We start from the raw sequence: 17,634 nt of genomic DNA on the forward strand, positions 1-17,634 counted from the left end.
ACGATTGCAGAGATACATCTGGTCTTTCTAATAATTTGACCCTAATCTAAACATCTGATTACTCTAATTTTTATGTCAATTACTTTAGCAATTTAAATTTCAAAAAGAAAGCTTGTTTTGCACTCCTTGGATATTTGTACCTTCGGTTGTGGCTTAATTCTGCAACTAAGTTTGTTGCCACTATAGATCCACTTTTTTTTTTCACACACCCACAGACACAGACACGTGCACAGTATTTCTGCCACTCCTGCCCCAAATTAGGAATGGCTTATTGCTTTTTTCACTGGATAATATTCCTATTTTTCGTCCCCACCCCCGTCTTCTGTCCACACACTAGCAATCCAGTATCTCTTATTTAAGGATATGCTAGTAACGTTTAATGTAGTTTAAATTGCATGGGGCCTGTCCTAACTGCTGTGTTTAATAACTATCATCTGTGTCCTCTTGACTAATAAATGGCTTTGTTTCCTGCTGTCAAAAGCATGAGTGAAATGCATGTATTTCAGGAGGAGGGGGAGAGAAGGGGGGGAAGCAAATCCATCCTTTCCCAGACAATCAATCAAAATTGACAGGCCCTTTAACATACAATTTGTAGGGCGCTGTAGTTTTAAAATGGGAACTGTCCATAACATACAGCTCAAAGCCTTTGTGGCTTTAACACTTGGCAAAGCACCGCATAGGTTGGAGGGTGGCGGCGAAGGCACAGCAGGTTTGACGGGTTTTGAGGAAATCTCATTCTTCCTTCTGCGCTGGTTCGTCTCGAAGCCCGTGAGAACAGCCTGACAATAGATTTGTGTGAATAGCTAAGGAGAGCGTCTTCATGTATACTGCTTCTAATCTTGGTGTCCTCGATGCTTGTTTTAATGTCCAGCTTCTCTTTTCCCACGTAAAAACCAGAGAAGGCTGTGTGTCGGTGTCCCAGAACGCAAGCCATTGGTCTTCGGGTGCCGAGCACATGGGCTTCCCTGCATTAATCACCCAGTCTCCAGCTGATGTGCTCACCTCCCCCAAATACAGTGTACCAGAAAACATGTTAAGCTGAAATGTTGCAAAAAGAAGGGGGCAAAAGAAACACACACACACACAGAGTGCAGTTATTGAAAGCTGGAGCAGGAGAAGCTCTTTATGGCTTTCATTTTGATATATTTTTAAGGTATAAATCAGCTGAAGCTTTGATTCGTTTGTTTTAGAAAATGTGCTCCTACAGGTCTAGAAACCCTGTTTTATCATTTCTGCTTAGGGTCCTGGGAGATGCCTCTCAATCATTTCTCTCCACTAATTTTTGTATCGCCCTCATTAAAAAAAGGAAAGATTTCATTCTGAACAAATTTGTAAATGGTGCTGATGTATTCTACAATTTAGTCAATTACTGTTTCAGCTTGCAAGCCACCTGGGAAACGGAACATACATGGCCTGAAGGTAGGAATTTCAATAATTGTTTCCGTAAACTTAGATGGATTTGCAGTGCTGTGTTCCACTTATTGAAATGTCAGATAAAACTGTACTTTCTCAGCCTTGACAAGCAGATTGTTTTACAGACTACTGCAGAGGAAAGATTCTTCCTGGGTGAGAGGTTGACTGTGCTATCTTGCATCTTGAGTGGTATTGTTTCCTTCCTGGGTTTTATGAATCCGTTTCTTAAACCAGCGTTGAAGACCGTGGGGCAGTCGCTGTCCCACCGTTCCGTATTAATGTGACAGGTCTGCAGAAACGGTTCTCTTGGGCCGCCCCAGCTATCCCTAAACAAAGGGAGAAGATTGCGTGAATTCTGTGTACCTGCGTAAGAGCAGCTGTAAGATGAGGGTTACCTTTCCTTTGATCAACCCACATGTGGGCAACGTTAGCGTCGTTAATGTTTTGAATTATGAATTACATACGGTGTGCAGGATATGCCTCCATCTTCTCAGTGACACTAGATAGAGGTAATTGATGTATTTGTACAAAAAGGTGGTGGGCTGGGGAGGGAAGGGGAGAGATGTATTTAATAGGGGTGGAATGAAAGCTTTATTGCGTGCCAGCTCCTGATTGCATTACCTAACCAAGCATTTCAAATGCAGAGTGAATAAGAGAACATGATTCCTCAATAACACAATGTGGTAACCTACATAGAGGCTGGATTTCCACCATGGGCAACTAGCTAATTAACCTTCCTAGCGAAATAGGAAATTCACGGCAAATTACAGGTTAATTAGAACCACGTCCTCTGAATAAAAACAACGGATCAAGATTCTTTTTCCCCCGCAGGTAAATACGCGAGCAGGGTCTGCTAACAACAGCAGTGCAGCCATCCCAGACTCCCTTCCAAGCCATAGGTAAGAGTCAGGGGGAAGAGACCATGCTTGTGCTTTATTAAGGCACAGCCCCAGAAGTGATTTTTGCATAGTAATTAACAGAAGCAAATGGGGAAAGGTGGGAATACTTTGGGGGGGATTTAGTTGACTAGTTTTCAACAAGGTTTTTGCAGCTTGGTGAATGTAGTGCTAACCTTGCATCTTAGTCGACCTACTTCTGCATGGATTTCTTTACATGCCCTAAGCAAAATTTTGCATGCACTGCGGTGTACATCTATCTGTCACCTCTTTTGCATATGGCGTTGCATTTTAGAAGAACAAGAATTTCTTCAAGTGTGATTAATCCAAACCGCTCGTGTTTGGACTGCAGCCTGAGCTATCAGGCAGCCCCTTTGGAGAGGCGCAACCCAGAAGGTTCTCAAACGTTTGTCCAGCTACAGATTCAGCAGGATGATCTGAGCGAGTCACCAACTTTATGTCTCAGTTTAGGCTCGGTAAAATGGGAAGACTAATGATACTTCAGGTGAGCAGTTAACTGCAGGATAACTGATTGTAAGGTGGTGTGTAGAAGTTTCTAAAGTATCATAAGAACATTCCTCCTTGGAATATTATTTCTTAATGCAGACCTTACTGCAGTCTGAGCTAATTACACTTATGTGGATTTTGTGCTCAGTCCCTTGCTGGAAAATGGGGAGTGCTAGTTCTCATGATGGAAGAGAAGGATAAGCGGTGGGCTGAATTTTGTGAAGATAAAAGCAGGGCCTTTAGCCAAGGGAAAGGAGCAGTAATCAGGAAAGGAGCAGTCAGGAAGGACAAATGGAGCAGATCCTTGGATTTGAAGAAGATTGGCTGTGACAGATAGAAGGAAAAGGAGGATCCAACAAGCTCATCTCAGAGATGGCTGACCATTCTGGGAGACACAAGGCTGGGGAAACATTCAAAGGTGCAAAGGCCTGAACAGTTGACTAGGAAGGAAATTACAAAGCTGTGATTCTGAATGAAATCTTGAGGAAACAGAGAAAAACCCTGGAGTGGAATCAGAAACCAAGGACTGAGGCCCATAGGATTTCGAGAGCCCTTTGGGATTCAGGCAGTTTATAAATGCTCTTGAGTTGATAAATAAATTAGGTAAATAAGTAGAAACCCTGAAAATGAGAGGGGCAAGAGTTCTTTGGTGTATCTTGCCCAAGCAGGAGAAAGCCTTTGCCCCTAAGCAGAGCCCAAGTTGCATGGAATTAAGAAGGGTTTCCATAGAGTTGCACATGGTCCCCAAGCATGGGGGGGGCGGGTTGTCTTCCCTATGACCCAGGAGGATCCCTTGTGTTGTCGCTGAGTGCCATTGTGGCCTGGGCTAGAAGTGAAATGGACAAATGTGGAATTCGGTATTTAAAAAACCTCTACAGTTTGCCAAGAAGAGTAGGAACACTGTCAATCCAATGCAAAGATTGCAGTGTCTGTCATTATTATACGTCTGATGTTTAAACTTGGTTTGTAGAGCAGATCTCCCAGTCCTTGCTTCGTGGTCATTTGTTTTCTCAGCAACACACACTTTGAGCTGATTCTGCAAATGCCCTACAACAATGCCTCAAGCTGATGCTGTCATCTAATGGGGCAATTAATTGGCTTTCATTTCCAAAACCCATCTGCGTAAGGAATGACTGTTTTGAAGTCATTGACAGTCTGCCTCTGTTTCATGTTCACAAAACAGTTAGTTGCAGGAGATGACAAGATCAGCGTACATTTCATTTGGCAAAGTACTTTCCCTTTAAAGTATTCTATCAGATAGGAGGCTTATTAAAGAACAAAGAACTTTGTTTTATTTCAGTCATGATCGATGATCAAGACACTTCGGCCTGTCAAGAACATAATCGTTCTTTTTAAAGGTTCTTTTTCAGATGTAGTTTTGTGTAGCAGCAGTACAGAAGTGGTTTGTTGGTATTTAACTTTTATGGGCGCAACAGAAAATTTTCTTCTGCATCTCTGGATAAAATTAGTGGGGAGTACACAGAAGCACCCCCTTGTGTTCATGCACAACAGTTGATTAAGATGTGGGCCACGCCAAGAGAAGTCCTGCTGGATTGTGCTCTGAGCCCACTCCCCTCCCAGATCCTCCTGTAGGAGCCAGTTCAGCTAAATTGAGCTGAAAGTGTAAGTGCTTAAGCTGATACGTCATGCTTATCCTCTCAGTAAGTAGCAGATTGCAGCCATTCCCAGGTTATAGCTACAAAGGCAAGGAATGAGGGCCTCAAAGTCACCTTTGAACTGTCTGCAACCTTCCAAGGTTCTTTTTGCTTTTCTTGGTAAACCATAATTTCCCCAAGGAAATTCAGTTGACGGTATCAGCATTTTAAGGAGAATTTAAATGAAACAAAGTAAATCTACCAATGTGTGCTTTACATACTTAATTCTGATTATGTCAGTGCAAAGTTCACACCATTGTCATCATAGGCAGATGTTCCAATTAGCGATGAGATGCTCTTTAGTGAAGGATAAAGTTGTCGCTCCATTCCATAAAGTGCAGCTGGACAATCACTAAAGACACCTTCCCTTTTCTTCTTTTTTCTTTCTTTCTTTCCGTCTGTCCTGCCCCATTCTGCAGTCTGAAGAAGTCTTCCGCTGAACTGAAGAAAATATTAGCAAATGGCCAGGTAGGTATATTGCAGAGGGACTGGCTGGAGGCACGATCCCTGTCTGGGTGAATTCAAACAGGCCCCGTGTTCTCAGGTCACCCCAGAGATGTTTACTGCTCACTTACTGGTAATGTGTTCTTTTAATAAAGTAGAGGAGAAGGCAGGGAAAGAGCTGGTGTTGTGGCGGAGCCTCTGTCCTGATTGATTTGGATTGGCACGCCAATTTACTTCCCCTTTTTCAAAATGCACTAATCAGATTTAGCTCCAAATAGATTGAAGTGCCTTTCACACCCGCCGTTCGGTTGCCTCAATTTAGGGGAGAAAACGTAATCAATTTTGAATAGCAAAACAGCGTTTCTGGTTTGCTCGCTGTTTGCAGATGGGCTCTGCCGCCCCTGCCGCCAAAGAGTGAGTAATGGAGGCATAACAGGAGGGGTGTGTCCTTTGAAGCTCCGTCGGAGAGGGAGGCCATAAAGCGTCCCCCGCCCGCTCTGGCTTCTGCGGGGGAATGCGATGGTCTCACAATTGATGGGCGAAAGAAGACCTCGGGGCCAGCCCTTCCTGGCCACTTTGATTCAAACAGGCAGGAAGTCCCAAAGTCGCATAATGACTTTAAATATACACCGCTAAATGCAAGTACCTCAAGGCTGCAGGATTCTTCACTAGCAACATAAATAAGTTTTAATGTTTGTCATGGTGAAAGCCTTTTGATAGCCTTGGAGGCAGGCACCTGTCCATGCCGATCAAGCCTGCCTATTAGACACTATTGACTGAGACATCTGTGTCACTGCAAATAAAAGACTCTTATTGATTTTCTTAACTGCTGTTCACTTCCCTTCCGTGTTTCGAAGGCTGAAATCTTAATTATCTCAGATGCGTATTCAATGCCTTCACATAGTGACCTCTCCAAGCCTCATTGGCATTTCATGAATCAAGTAGTTGTAGTTGAGCGTGTCAAGAAGATAAAAGCTGGTCTTCACGCGTGTCCTTCAGCGGATCACCTGTAACATTGCCCTCTTAATAGATGAGAATGGTCCTGCCCGCCTTGCTCCACTGCAGGCTTGCTTATTTGCAGCCAGAAGTGTTTAAATAAAACTTAAGAATATGGATTTTGGCTCTTCTTTTTTAAGCATAGTCTTACCTGAAAGATAGACGTGGAGTATTTTTAAACACTTTGTGCTGATTCTTTTTTCCTGTATTTTATTTAATCTTTAACAACTGTTTGTAAGAAAGGTACAGGCTTCAAGGCTTCAAGGGTAGAGAGGGGAATGAAATATTATTAGATTTTTTTTAAGCCTCACCTCGAGAATAGATGTTTTCATTATCCTCAATTGAGATAAGAAAGTTTTTAATTGGGAAAGAAAATGCTTTCTGGAGGAGAGTTTGGGATCCCTGTTATGACTGCATTGAACTGAAGAACATGGGGAGGTTTACTTAAGAAGGGAGATTGATTTAATTTTCAAACTGTACTGAGCTTCAAGCCACATTCATTTAATGTTACTGAATGCTTAGCATAAAAAAATGAAAAAAGAGCTGGGGGAATGGACAAATAATGTGACCTTTTAATTTACTTTGGGTGCATTAAGCAGCAGTTCTGAAAGCATTCCAATGTGCATTTGAGAGTCTCCCAGTCATTTGGGTGAATGGTGAGCTCCCAGGGTCTCTGGGGAATCCCCAGATGGGAGGCTAGATTGGGAAGGCAGACAGCATCCCCAAAGAAGAGTGTGGAAGAGAACCACACAGTGGTGTCCATGAAGTCATCAGGAGTGGAGCACAATGTAAAGGAATCCTACCTTTCTGTAGGCAAAGAGATGCTAGTGTAAATACCTCCCTCCATTCCCATCTACTTTGCCCCAGGAGTGAACACACAACTCCGCTCTGGATTACGATGGGGGGGGACACATCTGGGGCTGATTCATGCGTGTCCTCTCCTGCTCCACTGATGTTGGTGAGAACCCGCCTAATGTAGGAGGACCAGTAGGGGAGGGGGCTAAATTGTGGACTTCCTAAGAGAGTGTGGTTTCCTACCTTCTGCTTTAAAGCATTAATAAAGACTTTGCTCCCTGAAAGCCTCCATTTAGGTTTAATAAGGAATTCATATTAATCATTAACAGAAAGGGGACATGATTCTTCAAGATAATCAAATATTGACAGGCTAGAAATAGCTTTCTGCCTAGGTTCATTGATATAGGTTATGTGATATAAATATTTATTTCTTTTCTGTCACTCAGAGAAAATGCCGCCAATTGATTCAGCATTGACGTAGTGTCAACAGTTCATAAGAAACATTTGACTGGCTCGTGTTTTCCGATTAGTCCCCGCTCTATGAAGTGGGATTTACTAAATCTCTTCAATTGTCTGTTCATAGACTGTGACTGCTTTCTGAAGCCATTAGGACTTTGATTGGTACAGGGAGGGAGCCCATACAGGGCGAGGCTTCTGCCGTAGCTGTATATATCAAATAAGGATTAATTGAGCATCTTTTCTAATGATTTATAAGAGATGCATGCTGATTCTTTCCAAGACAGCAGATATAAACAAAGACTATTTTATTTGCTGATCCATAATTGGATACTATTTCACTTTTGGCTTATTCTGTTAATATCAGCGGCCAATCAAGATTGCATAAGAAAAAATAATGTTCTAGTGCTTGCCGCAAAGTTGGTAGTTGTTAGGATTTGATTGATGCCTTCAGATTCTCAAATACAGTAAATAAATTGCTAGGAATCCTTGAGATTTCTCGCTGGGTTTATGAAATTTTCTTATTTATTTAGTGTGGCTTTATCCTGCCTTTCAAACAATTATAATCTCCCAAAGTGGCTCTAAACAATTAAGAAAAGAGAAAGAAGCTTTATTCTCAGGTTCACAATCTTGGATTTTAAAAATCTAGAGCTCCAACGCTTTGCTGAGATACTGGGAGCTTTCTACTTAGGGTGACGGTCAAACCAAGCTGTTATCAGCTTGAACTTGCATTGCTTTTGAATTAATTTGGCGAGTCCCAGAATTGGGGCAGGAGGAATCTGGAGCAAGGTAATCTAGCCATTCTCACTCCACTGCCTCTGTTTTATCTCCTGCAAATGGGGAGGATAGTAGAGATCTTGAAAAGCAGCCGACTTCAGGCATTGTTATAAGAGGCAGAATACAAATTTATTGTTCCTGTCAAGCCCATTGAGAACTTTCTTTTGGATGTGAGGGTGATCTGGCTGCGACACCTGTCACCCCAATTGTCACCAGGGTTGATTCAGCTGATCTGGCTGGCTAGGCAGGTGTCCCCTTCCTCCCTTCCCGATCCATGTGCGTCCCTTCCAAAGCTGCGCACTTGGTGGAAGAGGGCGGCGATCCCAGATAGGAGTGTACCAATCTTCGGTGAAGTGTATAGACAGCTGTGCTCCCCTATAGATTCTGCAAACAAGCTCAAGAGCTTTGTTCCAAGTGGATTGAGCCCACTTGCTAACGTGTGTTTTGGGGTGGGATACTGTTTGGAGGGTTGGAAACATTCTGCTTGGCTCCAGTCACTCTTTCAAAACTGTAACGGAACACGTTTTCTGGTGTGTTGGGTCTCTGTTCCACCACCAAGGATGCAGAGCAGAGCTTCCAATAGCAAAGAATATTTGCTGTAGTTTCTGGAGTGGTAAAAGAAGTGGTAAATAAATGGTGACCGTTCGCTGCTCACCACTTGACCAAAAATAGGTTAAGGTAAGAAATAGGCTAATGTGGAAATAGTTTAGCTGCACTTTTGAAATCTTTATTGGCCCTTTCTGGAATAACCCTCCAATAATTAAGCTGTAGAACTGCTGTCCCCAGTAGGTTTGCTTTCATGCTGCGGATGGGTTCCATCCTCAGTGCCCTTTTGAAGTTTCTCTTCACATGCTTCTGAGTAAAGAATTGTGCCCTCCTAGACCATCCATCATGATCTTCCCTGTAAGGGTGGGCAATGTTATGCAGACTGCGGAAAAGGCATAAGGAATGGGAAATTAAAGGCATGAGATGAAAGAGAAAGAACGAAGGAAAGGAAGGAAGGATGGACTCACTCTATCTTGCCATACTATTTCCTTGCTAAGCATCCTTCTTTCTGTCCATATTCTGCTTTATACATTGTTTTTTCTTCTTTAAACTTCTCACACTTCTCTTTTTGAGGAACTCACTAATTCCATTCAACCACAACTTTCCCATTTTATCCTTCGTCTTCCTTCCTTCCTTCCTTCCTTCCTTCCTTCCTTCCTTCCTTCCTTCCTTCCTTCCTTCCTTCCTTCCTTCCTTCCTTCTGCAGTTCGATATTTATTCATCCTCTCTATACAATCAGATCAGATTTCTCGTAGTGACCACTCATTCTCATATGCAGTCCATACTGATTCAGCCTTCATTCATTCCCTACTACATCTCTTCAGTATGTGTGTTTTAGCATACACACATTTTAAGTATCCCATTCCTACTGCATTTAACTTTCTTTGTTTTTCCTGACATAGAGAACTCTGACTTCCATATAACAAGCCAGCAGAAATGTGTCCTCATTTTTGCTGCTTTCAGTGCTCATTCTTCACAGTTGACTACATAATCTACTACCTTTCCATTAGCATTTGCATACCTTAAAAACCTAGACATTCTCTATCCTTTTCCCTCTTTTTAATAAACATTCTACACTGTTAAACCAATTCATATACTTGTTTTAGTTTTCCACTGTGTATAACTTGCAATCATTCATTCTATTTTCCATTTCAGAAATGACTATCTTGGTCTTTGATATGTTAATTTCCAAATCCATACTTCTTGTTGCATGATATAATCTAACATTTGCTGCAAATAATTTGAGTTATTAGCCAACAACATGGCATCATCTACATTCAAAAATACACAAACATTTGTGGCCCCAGCCAAACACATCTACTGTCACCACTACCATTCCTTAGAAATGTAACCATAAATACATAAATCAAGGAGGGCTCACGTATCCTTGTTCCACGCTCAGTGATAAATAATTTGCTAAACATTCCATTTATTCTCACTCATGATTTATTTCCCTCATATACTGCTCTTCAGTAACTAGCCTTCAACTCCTTTTGGACAAAGTCTGTAATTCAAGTCTTGTAATGGTACGTGGGAATGACCTTGGGAGACAGGGCAACGAGACACAGCCAACAGTCAGATAAAAGTTATCTTAGCCCCTAGTAGGAATGTGGGCAGGGCAAGAGGCTCAGAAGAGACCTTCCCTAGTTTTGGGGCTGTAAAGGGGGCAGTGGGGGAGAGATGTATTTTCAGACTTGCAAGATTCTGTTAATGTAACCTTACAATAAAGTAGAATTAGTTCATCTGGTTGTGTTTTCTGCCTGGTCTACCTTGTAAGGCTGACAAACATTCATTTTATCATACATGTAAATCAACAAACATGCCTAAACTTTCTTGTATTCATTATCATATTGCAGTGATTTGCTAAGAGCAAAGACCTGGCCTTCCCATGCCCCGACTGGCATAGAACTGCACTGGGCTTCCCAATTTTTGCTTGTTGTCACCATTGTACCTTTTCAGTCCAAATTCTCCCAGACACCTTTCCTGGCACACCTTTTAAACCAGTTCCCGCTGTAGCTTTTGAATTTTACTCTGGCTACCTCTTTTTTGGTATAGGGAAATGGTAACTGCACACTTCCAGTTGTTGGGCACAGACACAATCTTCACCCATGTTAAACAATTTGAACAGCCACTCCATGAGCAAACCACAACTTTAACATTTCTCCAATTACACCATCTACACCTGCAGCTCTATCATTTTTCAACATTGTCATAGATCTTCCCTTTCATCAGTATTTTTTGGACACAATTACAGCATTCATTTCAATTTCACATTTCCAACATATCACTGTCATTCCCATATAAATCCCTAAAATAGTCCTTCCAGCATTCCCTTATTTCAGGTTCCTTTCAAGTAATTTTCTCACTTTCATTTTTAATTCAGTTCACTGGCAGAGGTTTCTTGTGTAGCCCTCTTCGCTACTGTATTACCAAAACTGTTTTGTTTTTCATCAAAATGACTGCATTTTCTCTGCCTCTTTAAATCTTAGCTGTTCTTTGCCCGCCTTCTCTATGTTCTTTGCAACTGCAGTATCTTTTTGTCTTTCACACATTATTCAATAACTTTCACGCTCATGGTTATCAGCAGTGTTTCTCACATAGAAGACGTTTTAGCATGCAAGGCTAACTCCTGACTAATTTTCGTTTGCAGAGGAGTTCTGCAAATACACATTGCACTGGAGTTCTCCCCCATAGCAACTTTTACAGGAGCTCTCATATACCTTTTCCCTCTTCTCCACAACCTTTCACCAAGCCTCCTTTTTCATACTTTATGAAAAATATAACTCCACACACTTCTGTGACCCTTTGTAACATAATTCTTTTCACTCTGTTTCAAGCTGCTTCCACATCCTTTCCTTATTTATTCTGTTGGGAGATTAATCGGTCTTCGAAGACTTTATCATTTAGGACTTGTACTTTCTCTTCCTGCATTCATTCTATTTTCACTCTTCATTTGTTTTACTTTCCTTCTGTGTCCATTTTTCCCCAAGAGCCACTCTTGACACTACCAAAAATAGTGTTTTGAGTCCCCCCGCCATATATGGAGTTTCTTGCTTCTTTTGGAGAAATGTATATAGATAGTGTCCCTTACTTGTTTTAATCTGGATCATAGTGTGCCATTCTTCTAAACTGTGGAACAGGAAGACCTTTGGAAAATCTCCAGAAAAGCAGCTTTCTGAAGTTCAGACTGCTGGTTGGCAAATCTGGGAGTTGCAGTCCTGAGACTTCTGGAAGGTATCAAGTTCAGGAAAGCTGTTCTTGGGTCCTTATCTCTGAAAGCTTTCTTGGCACGTCTTCTCAGAAGATTGTAGAGAAAACGTACTATGTAAAATGTGTTTGTGGTGATGGTGGGAGCTGTTGTTCTTTACTTCTTGGCCTGTTTTCTTGAAAGGGGAAAAATCATTTAGAAAACAACCCCCATAGCATGACCATTTGTTTTGATTCATGACTGTCCATTGCGTATTAATTAATTTCAATATATTAAGTTTACTGCAACAAACTAAATAGGCAATTTGTACAAAATCTACTTTTGTGCCATTGCGCTTCTAACAATCACAGATTGCCCAAGCTTTATATCTGAAAAAATATTTCCCTGGATATATAAATTGAAGTGCAGCAAAAGGCATTTTAAGATTGGCCTTTCATAGCCTTCGAGTAGATGATTTTTACCATTGTTGTCCTGGCATGTGATTTGTTTGTCAAATCATCTTTCTACAGCTAACACTTTTTTATTCAGGAAAACTCATGGAGGGGAGTTTTGCCTTTCATGACATGCCTTTGCTCTTCTTGCTAACGTCCTTTATCTTCATTGAGATTTGATTGCCTGTATTGCCCCCTCGTTACCTTCTAAACATAATTCAAGGTGCAAACTTTGACCTTCAGGTTCTTCTACAAGTGTAATTGGGCTGATGGGTGATCTGCTGGGCTGTGTGTGTGGTTAAGGGAGATTGCTGTGGAGCAAGAGCACGCGTGAACTTAGAATTGATTGCTTACCTGCAAAGCAAGCGGCATGTGCTGCTTTGGTGATATGAGGTGAGCCGTATGAGGCATCCACACGGAAGGTTCCCATACTTGCTGACCATCTGAGCACTGTATTCTTGTGACTCTTCTCTAGCTTGAGAGCAAAACTGTCAGGTTTCAGGAGCACATATGTGGCTGCATTTGAGGCCTGAGCGTTGGCTGAGGGACTCTATAGTCCCCTCCTGACCCAGGCCTTGGTGATGCTCTGCACTCGAGACCCTTTCTCTCCCCTCCATGTCTGTGAACTGCTCCTCCTGAGCTATGTTATCATTCCATTTTGACACCTTTTATCAAACTTTAATGAAATGACCCAGGCAAACAAATTGTCATTAAACTTTCCATCACTTTGTCCCCTGGTATTGTCTTTTATAAATTGGACAGCAAATGTTGTATTGATCTCCTCGTTCTTGCAGCTGAACTTGAAATGACCCAGACGGCGGGTTGTTTATGGCCGAGAGTGGCTTTTCCTTGACACTTGCGTCCACAGCATGACATCTCTTTTGTTTTTCTTTCTTCCTTGTGGAGATGAATGAACAAGACATACGGTATCGAGACATCCTTGGTCATGGCAATGGAGGAACCGTTTACAAGTGAGTGTCCCTCTCCCCTTTTTTCCTTTGCTCCAACTTTTGGGAAAGAAAAGGCAAAGACATTTTTCCCTTCCCCACAATTAGGTCACAAGGTGTTGGGCCTTTATCCTTCCTCTGTGAAATGCTGATGATATTTAATGTTTGTGGGAGTTGCCTTCATAACTAAATTATGTCTAGAAAAATAACCTTTGTATTTTTATACCCTGTTGGCTGACAGTGTTTGAATCTTAGGTGAATCTTAGTGCAGGATCAAAGAAAATTGCTATTTGGGACTGAAATTGCTGTTTCCAAATTGACACACCTTTTATTTTAAGTGAATAAGGTGGACTGGGGAGAGGGGATCCCTCTCTGTGGCCCCTTTCCAGGCAATTTCCTTTTTCTGTGATGTTTTGTATAAATTTGGACTAAAGTTAATAACAGAGGCTTATAGGCTCCCTTGCAACCACCAAATATCGCGATGATCAATATTTTTAGAAAGGGATTAAATGATAATACCATATGGAAAATATGCTAATAGGCATATAAGACGCAATCCATCTATGGAACTCTTTGCCATAAGTAATTGTAATGGCTGTTAGCAAAGATTATATGCAAACATGGAGAATAATTCTGTTGTTGATATCAGAGAAGACAGGTTCTTTTTCATGTACCATAATTCGTGCTCAACCGTACATGCCAACATGATAGTTAATTGTAGGTATTCTCTTTATTTCTATTGGTAGACGGGTTTTTGAGCTAGATGAATAATTTGTTCAGTCCAACATTATGTTCTTAAGCACCCCACCCTGCCTCCTCACACAGTGGATAGCTGGGACTCATTTCAGCTACAGAGGGCTGACACTAACTCTAAGCCATTTCTCTGTTTTGTGAATGTTACACAAGCTTGGCAAACATCCTCCTTTAGGTTTCCAGATGTTCTTCAAGAGTATCCCCAGGTGGGAACGCGTCGGAATAGTCTAATAGGATGTTGCCAAAGCATAGACAACCATAGTTAGATTGATTGGCTCATGAAAAGTCACAGGTGATACATGAAGCATAATGTGCAAATATGCTGCTTGCCGCTACTGCCATGTCGAGGCTAGAATCAGTGCAGGATCAAAGAACACTCACAAGCTGCACACCTTGGGGAGCATCTTTGAGCTCAGGATGAATCCAGTCTCTGATCCTGATTTCTCATTGGCCAACAAACAGCCCCTTTGTCTTGTCCAGATTTAATTTCAACTTGTTCACCTTCATCCAGCCCATTAGCACAGTCAGGCAACATTCAGCTGTATTGACAACTTCCTTGGAATTAGATGACAAAGACTAATTGTGGTGGATCTGCATGAGCTTCCGTTACCATTATGGGAATTGAAAGAGTCTTTTGAGAATCCTACCATTTATGCAAGTAAATTAATATCCAGGGAAGTTTGTTGTAACAAAGTTGTTATGGATTATCTGATTCGGTTAGGATAACGCAATGTAAAGTTGCTGCCTTTCTTCTGATTAGATGCCTAATAGCAGTTGATAAACTTCCTGTAACTACACATTTTGGTTCTTTCCAGGAGCTGTCTAGCTCCAACAGGACATTTCTCTGACGAGCCAGTAAGGATTTGGATTTCCAGCTTTTCGATTAAAACTGCCAGGCCGACGCCCTCCAAAGGCACTTGTCATTTTGTTCTTGGCTTGGCCCATTGTAATGCAAGTCCTTGTGGACAGGTGGGAGGAACTTTCCAGAGAGGAAAGAGAGAAAAACAGATACTTTCAGGACAGGGAAATTATTCTGTGGGTATTCATAGAGTTTGAAAATAAGAGATGTATTCACTGCATCCCACCACACCTCTTCAGCTTCCACTGTCTTGAGAGTTCATGTTTTTTAAATCTTTACAGCTCCCTCGATGATCTGATTCTGCTTCGGCCTCTCCTGATTTTTATATACACCTGTCCCCACTCAAAGATACACCTACATCCTTCCTGCTTGTATCCATCCCAGTGAGAACTTTATGCCACAAACTCCCTTACCCAATTGCCCAAAGAAGCTGCTCTACATGAACTTCTTTTAATTTTGACATATTAAGAGTTACAGTAACAAAAAGATGGTTGTCTTGGCAGGAAAGCCTTTATCCTTGCAAAAGTTTAAGTCCACAAACATTCCCACTTAGCAGGCTGGAGTAGGATGTGAAATATATTCCACAAGGAATTAAAGTGAGATTCCACAAAAAAGGACCTGATGGTCAAGATGTCATCCAGAGAAAGCTGATTTCAGCACACAAGACACTTTCTGGGGTTGTGTCATTTTCATTGTCCCCCTCTCAACACATGTAATGGGTAGCACTACCCCGTTGGAAACAGTTGCCCCCTTGCTGTGTTTGTGGCGTGTTCAGGGGAAGCCATCTCTATTGCAGGCAAAGCCCAGTTGAAGCCCCTGCTTACAGGTAGCTTGACTCGGTTTTGGTTAGCAGCAGCAACAGCTGCAGATCCTTCGCTGGAGGGAATTGATGATGATTTTGTCAAATAAATTAATTATAAATGCTCCTGGTGATATGTTTTGTATTTTTTGACTGCCAGCATCCCACTTTCTGGGCTTTTTTTCTGAAACGTGTGCATCGGATATTGATTTGTAACTGAAGAATGTGTGTTTGTCTGTGTCCTCCGAAAACCCTGCACGGAGTCATATCCATTATGGCAATGAAATATTACCCGCGTTCAACAAACAAGGAGGCACGTCTCAGGTCGCTGAGCAGAAACATTCAGTTTCTGTTTCCAGGTGAACTAACTATTATTGAAATAGTTTATGGAGATTGAGATATTGATCACTTTCGTGCTAACCGTAGCTTAAGGGAAGAGCAAGTGTGGGGAGGAGGCTGGGTGGCGCTGGAAGACACCCTATCATGGAGTATCTGTATCTCTCTGTGTGTAAGGTTTTACTGCCTCTGTAGGTTTATTGCTCAAAGAGAAGGTTATCTTGGCTTCGTTTTTATGACAATATAATTATACTTCAGAAATGCACTTGATTACTCTGTGCAGCAAAATTGTTCCAGTGCATTGCCTAGGCCAATATTGCTATACAAACAACTTTTCAGTCAATTGAGTTGAGTAAAAAAATCAATATTTCTATAGCAATATTTCTAAGGAGAACTTGCTGAATCCATTTTTTTTGTCTTTCTGTTTGTTTGTTTAAAGAAAAGGTGGTTTATAGCTTTTAGCTTCGTGTTAAGTTTATTTCTTGCATTTTCTTAACTAAGAGATGGCGAGCTTTTTGAACTTAGCAGCTAGGAAAGAACCAAGGATGGACGACCAACCTGGCCAACATTTGAGGAGGGTTCTGTTTCCCCAAGTCCTTTCAAGCCTGGGCTTGCCAAGAGACTGGCTTTGGGCGGCCGCTGAAAGCACAGGCCCGGGGGCATTTGGCCCAGGGCACTCAGGTGGCGCATCAAAGGCGGAGAAGCAAATCGAACTTGTTTTGGAGAGGAGATACTCCTTTTAAGTTGTACATTTTAATAATTCATGTACTTCTTAATTAACGTAGTTTTCTTGTGATAGGTTAATATACATTTCATGTGTTTTCTGCTGCATTTATTTCTGTTGCGAAATGGTTCTTGTGGGAGAAGGACAGTGACCCCGCAGCTTGGACAACTTTCTCTTATGTTCAAGCGTAAGATCAACTCAGAATTACATTTTTTCCTCCCTAACCTTGAGCGGTTCAATAAAGAGCGTAAGGGTTTACCCCTGCTGGTGTGACAGCCGAGCCTCTGGATGAGTGGGTGGAGCAGGGGGGCAATCACGTCTCTGGGCTTCCAGGCGGTGCTTCTGTGCGGGAAGCGGGCATTCAGCATCTTTGGCCCGTCCACCCTTCGGCTGGTCCTCCTCATCCTCCACCGTTTATTCAGCAGAACTTCCCACAGGAATTCTGCACAGGAGAGGCTGAATTCCCAGCGCTACTCACAGTTGCCAGGGACGGTCTGCAGATTGTAAATTGCAGTTGATTGCGGCAAAGTTGTTTCTGGGGCTGAAACCAATATAGTTAGGCTATAGATTTATTACTCCACCTAATTTAAACCAGGTATTGTAATTTTTTGTACCCTTCAGATATTTTCAAAAAGCAGGTATGATGGAAAGTGCAGACTCTTGTGCATATATTGGAAAATATTTGTATACTGCCGCATCCAGGGTATTTACTTAAATTGCTTTTTTGAAAAATAATTCATGGGAAAGGCCAAACAGCACTGAGAGTGGGTTTGCTTTCTTCCACATTTTTAAACTAAGGGTGATTTACAGAGCTCTAAGACATTTTTTTTTTCAAAATTGCTTCCTGGGTTCCATGAAATATGCGAACCATGTGATTTATAAGGCAGCATCCCCTTTTAAAATTTGTACTGAGCAAAAACTGCACTAAATTATTTATAACAAAGACACCTTATTGGTATCATTTGAAACTTGTCAGTGGTAAATAACACCTAGCATCTCTCATATTTTGCGAACTCTTCTGCATTCTTTTTTCTGTGAATTCACGTAGCATTTTGACATTACTGATTTGGTCCAGATTTCAGAATTGCTCTG

At 41.7% G+C, this 17,634-nt stretch overlaps 1 protein-coding gene across 4 annotated transcripts in view; it reads left to right on the top strand.

Annotated features, from left to right (window-relative positions):
• The window catches only part of MAP2K5 (mitogen-activated protein kinase kinase 5), a 135,749-nt gene that overhangs the window by 19,172 nt on the left and 98,943 nt on the right, over window positions 1-17,634 (top strand). For all 4 annotated transcript variants that reach the window (XR_015795874.1, XR_015795875.1, XM_088139233.1 and 1 more), the window contains exons 5-8: window positions 1,379-1,419; window positions 2,245-2,312; window positions 4,891-4,939; window positions 13,031-13,095. Coding sequence is in view for 2 of the 4 variants with exons in the window: in XM_088139233.1 (XP_087995359.1) it covers window positions 1,379-1,419; window positions 2,245-2,312; window positions 4,891-4,939; window positions 13,031-13,095 (223 nt within the window). In the remaining 2 variants the exon portion in view is untranslated. The remainder of the gene's footprint in view (window positions 1-1,378; window positions 1,420-2,244; window positions 2,313-4,890; window positions 4,940-13,030; window positions 13,096-17,634) is intronic.

This window comes from Python bivittatus, unplaced genomic scaffold (genome assembly GCF_059951505.1).
Source record: "Python bivittatus isolate LINGU-HERP-01145 unplaced genomic scaffold, Pbiv_v1 ctg000210_np1212, whole genome shotgun sequence".
NCBI classification, from domain to species: Eukaryota; Metazoa; Chordata; class Lepidosauria; order Squamata; family Pythonidae; genus Python; species Python bivittatus.